At 43.2% G+C, this 5000-nt stretch overlaps 1 protein-coding gene across 2 annotated transcripts in view; it reads right to left on the reverse strand.

The window, feature by feature from the left end:
* Window positions 1-2782, reverse strand: part of LOC138003145 (glycogenin-1-like) — a 3531-nt gene extending 749 nt beyond the window's left edge. The window contains exons 1-2 of one of the 2 annotated variants that reach the window (XM_068849109.1): window positions 1862-2782; window positions 1-1467 (exon numbers count right to left, since the gene is read on the reverse strand). The exon at window positions 1-1467 is cut by the window's left edge and continues 749 nt beyond it. In XM_068849109.1, the coding sequence (XP_068705210.1) occupies window positions 1-1166 (1166 nt within the window). In that variant the 5' untranslated portion in view covers window positions 1167-1467; window positions 1862-2782. Of the gene's footprint in view, window positions 1554-1861 lie in introns of both variants that reach the window. The other variant, XM_068849108.1, reaches the window with a different exon arrangement.
* Between the last annotated feature and the right edge of the window lie 2218 nt (window positions 2783-5000).

Raw genomic sequence — 5000 nt, forward strand, 5'->3', positions numbered from 1 at the left:
AAGCTGAATGGTTCAGAAGTGTATTTCTCCTTTACACAATCAGCATAACTTACATTGCCAACTTCCTGCTCTGGTCTATAGAACTTTGTTGATCTGTACCAAACCTCTAAAGAGTAGGTCCTCAGAAGCTGGTAAAAGTTCTTCCAGAAAAGTACTGCTATGTCATCAACAGTAAGTATAGGTCCGTTATATTCGGACGCCTCTCTTCTGCTGGGTCGACACTCTGCTGCCCATGGCTTTCGTGGACGACAGCAGGCAAAGTGGAAGGACTTGAGGGGTCTGAATATTGACCTTCTGACGTTGTAAGCATACGGCAGCGTTTTCCAGTTGTCAAGATCTGAGTAGTACTCGTTCAGCACCTCCTGATCATTCAAACAGGTGCCTTTCTCTGCTCTTTTCCTCCAGAATTCCACGATTTCTCGGTAATATCGAGAATCCGGTCTAAATACCAGCAGACCCGCGTTGAAGCAGGGATCAAGCAAACCTGGTCTCGAAGACGGAGCCGCTGCAAAATCTTCCTCAATGTCGAAAAGTTCATCCATGTTGGTCATCAACATGTAATCCGCATCGACGTAAACGATTTTAGAGAACTGAGTGTAATTCCATGCATAGAATCTCGTGTGGGTACCTTTTATTCTTTTGCCAAGAGGTATTCCAAAGAAGTTGCTATTCCGATCTCGACCTAACTTTTCATCCATCCAGTTACAGTCCATTTCTCCCACCAATCGAGTTTCCCAGCCACATGCCTGAAGCGCTTCCCTTGTGTTTTTACTCACATCTTCCGAGATGTACGCAATCATGTTTCTTTGACAAGAAAATGTGCGGATCGAGTGACCAAGGACCAAAGCCGGAACAATAAAATCATCATTTGTTACAATCGTCAACCATGTCACATCGTTTCGTGACTGAAACTTTTCCTTGCACCACAATTGTCCGTAGCGGGTTTCCATTTGATAAAGCTTCCATTCTGAATAAGCAAGCTGCAATTCATTGTCCAAGAACCTCTTTTGATCGCTTGAAACTGCTGATAGGGACATTTTGATGATAAACTTGAATGAATATGGAGTCAAAAAAGGAGAGACTGCAATGCTAACGATAGCGACAACCAATATCGTTGAAAGGAAACAGTGGATGCAAACGCGTCTACTAGAGTTTTTCCGTGCCATTGCTTTGCATTTCACCAGGATCTGATAATCACGCAAACGAGTCGATCAGGCGTTTTTTATTTAGCTTCCATATGATGGTCCCGATCGCCTGAACATTATTTGAAACGACTTGGGTTCACTGCTCGCAGTCCGAGCTATCTGCTTTGGTCACGCGAGCCAGCCAAAGAGAGCGAGACGGCATCTCCCGTTGCACAGTAACGGGAAATTAGGATTGGTCCGTTGACAATGGACCGCTGTCAGATTTTTTGACGAGTTAATTACTTCTTGTCACATCGTGACGCCAATCTGTCTTCGATTTTTCCTGAGAAATGATAAGTTGCGGTTTCCATCATTTATCCCTTCTATGTATAACGTGCGATCAGGCCCATTTTTTACGGTGGCCCATATCTGCAAACACAAACAAACACTTTTCCAAACACAACACAATATTATCTGAACACAACAAACTATTATTGAAACACAACACAGTATTACCGAAGCACAACACAATATTATCGAAACAAAACACTGTATGATCGAAACACAACACAATATTTTAGAAACACAACACATCATCCAAACACAACACTGTATGATCGAAACACAACACAATGTCATTAAAACACAACACAGTAGGTGGGTTCATACCAGCGGAGTAAGTACACCTTAAGTAAACCCGAGCTCAAGTACACTTAAGATCGTCCATGTTTACTTACCGTGACGAGCGTTCATATTAGAGTTCAAAGTATGCTTTCAAGGTAATCGTGTTGTCAATCAAACACAGCATGGAGATTTACATAAGGTCTTTGTCTAAAACGTTGTCCTCATCCATTCCCTGGTAAGATCTATACGGATTCATTCACAGTCGTTTTCCGTCGAAGTAGAAGCAAATTTTGCGTGTTCGCGTGTTTGTGTGCTCTGAATTTCCCGAATTTCATGCTTGATTGACGTCCGTTTCCGGAATGTGTTTTGATAGTAGGTAAGTAAGCTCGTAAGGATGGTCTGAACTAGGATCATGACTAAAACACCACATGAGTACATACGGGTAACATACGAGTAACATACGGAACCTACTGATACATACGAATACATACGACTAACATACGACTAACATACGGATACATACGAGTAATACGAGTGTTTTTCTCATAAACTAAGCTCTAATTATAAGCCTTGCAAGCATTTTTGCACGTCAGCAAACACGTTCGCGGTTCAGTTTGAGGGGCTTTCGTTAATTTTAGTCACAGTAAAATAAATTCACATGGAGTGCAAAATCCTTAGCTTGCGCTGCAAGATGACAATATATTTTGGACGTCGCTGACGTCGTATGACGTCATCAGATCAGCCATCTTGATTTCACTATTTCACCTTAGTTGCCTTTTTTAATGGCAAAAAAATCAGTGCGAAATGTAACCATGTACATGTAAAAATGTATCGATTTTGTTATTTCGTGTTGAGAAACTAGAAGAATTATGTTTAAAATGTCGAATTTTGGGAACAGTTGACACATTAAAAATCCGCAAGCAATAAACGAACAGCTGCTTAAAGTTTCAGCAACAGAGTAAATCTCCTTTCCAAAATTTGCAAAATCTGAGGGGGTGACATCCAACCCTTTCTCACCTCATTTACAAAACCCTGAGGGGGTGGCATCAAACCCCAATTTCCTCTTTTGGCACAGGACTTCTGAAACAGGCAACCTACGACTCTAACTGCCAACGGTAACAAAACACTGCTCATTCTAGCTCTTACTCAATATTTCAGTTACATATTAATATTTCAATATTTAAATTAAGAGAGTGAAATGAAACCTGGAATCGACATAAAAATAGGAAATAAACTTGGAAACTGAGTTCGAGGCGATTTTCCGATATTAAAGTACCCGAAAATTGGTGTGCTATACATGTTCACTATGCAACGATACAAGAGGAGATTTGCAACGAACCTTGCATCACATCACATCTACCTAAAAATCTTCAACGTACATTCCTGCGTTTATAATTACGCTTTCTGGTTCTGGGGTCAGTTTTAGTTGCGCGGAACAGCACACTTTCCCGTCGAAGAAGGGATTTTTTCTGGTAATATGACCGATGTTACAATGATAGTACTTATGGGTAAAGTCAGAGTTAAATTTAATGTTCCCATCCAGGTCTTCTCCTCTGATTCGCCTGTCAGTGTGGCGTATAACCACGTTTTGAGGCTCTTGTCGATATTTATCGGCAAAGTCGTGGTTGCAACCGTAGCACTTTTTGGCTGAGTTCGGAAGGAGGCAGACTTCATACTGATAGGGTGACCAACCAGAATGCCACGCCTGTTGTGGGGCCAAAAGGGAAGCTGAGCTAAGTTGTTGAGACTGTTGGGAAAAATTTGTTGACATCGGGACCTTAAAAGGTTGTGCGAAGGACGCCGGGACCTGTTGTTGTTGTGGAATTGCTGTTGACGGAAACGAACTAAATTGTGGTTGTTGCATTTGATAGAATGTAGCATTCACAGGCGGAAAACTTTGGTGCTGTTGCGTCGTTGTCGAAGCTGTATAAATGGGTTGTTCTTGTAACACCACGGCAGATGAATTTTCCTGTCCACAGTACTGCTGTGGTAAATTGCAGTAAGGTTGTTGTTGCTGATGCATTGACGAAGGCGTGTCCTGCATTGATGTGCTGTTGACACTCTGACTGGACATCGCAGAAGAAGTGGTTGGCACCCACGATTGTGACGTGTCGTTTCGTTTCCTTCTAAAAGCCTTTTGGATCTCGTTCGGCTTCATACCTTGCTCTTTAGGTGTCCTCCTGCTATTATATGCTGCTGCGAGGTTTACACTTGGTCCCTTTCTTCTCTGAAATTTTCTTTTGATTTCCTCGAGATATTCTTGTAGGCACTCGAGATCCTCGGCCACGGCAATCGTATCTTGGCAGATCCCGACAGCCTTGAAAACGCTGCACGGACAATCAAGCTGATGACCAGCTTTTACTGGCTTGACGATAAGAGGAGCTTTGCCATGCCTACTTTTCACTGTTCTCATTATGGGATCATCAGAAGCCGCTGGCATGATCGCGCCTGGCTCATTCAAAAGCGCCTCTGCATTCCTGAACATGTCCCTTAGTGTAGTCGCAGGCACTACTTCGCTGGGTATGCCGAATTCTTCAACAGCAACAGAGAGACGTCTAAAACTCTGAGTCTCGGGGGTTGACGGAGTAACCTTTGCTACTTGTGGGCTACTTTCCTTCTGTTTACCCTCATTGGTGACAACTGGACGGCACACCTCTGTGAAGAATCTCCTTAACAGTGCTTTCCTCTCGCCTGGTAACAGGTCTTGCCATTCGTCATAAGTTACGGCAAAGTTGGTGTAGGCTTTGTCCAACCGTATGGACCGTCCCCGTACAAGGCTTTCGCAGCGTCTTTGTGCAGACGTAAAACTCTCCCTTTGAGGCTTCGTAATGCCGTCGTCAGGTTGACATCTCTGTGACCAACACCATCTTCCAATTCATCAATCTCGACCTTGGACATGTAGTGCATCCACTCTATGGGGTTTTGGCCAAAACCTCTCCTGACGCCTGCACGGTCGCGAACGTATTTGGCCATCTTGTTTCTTAATTGGATTTCCTTGTATTTGGCAAAGTACTTTGTGAATTTAAGCGGGTTGTTCTTCGTTGTCGACTTCTCCAATTCATCCCATTTCTTTTTAAACGTTTCGCACTTCTGGTCGAATTCTTCTTCACTTTCGCAGTCATACAAGCAGCCATCTTCTCCCATTGGCCGCCCTCCAAAAATATCGGCCATAATGATTTTTCTTTCCTGGACTGGGAAATTACATTCTGATAGCTTCTTTTCGACATTTGCCTGGACGTGTTCCAGCCCCAG

Source organism: Montipora foliosa, chromosome 5 (genome assembly GCF_036669935.1).
Source record: "Montipora foliosa isolate CH-2021 chromosome 5, ASM3666993v2, whole genome shotgun sequence".
Taxonomy (NCBI): Eukaryota; Metazoa; Cnidaria; class Anthozoa; order Scleractinia; family Acroporidae; genus Montipora; species Montipora foliosa.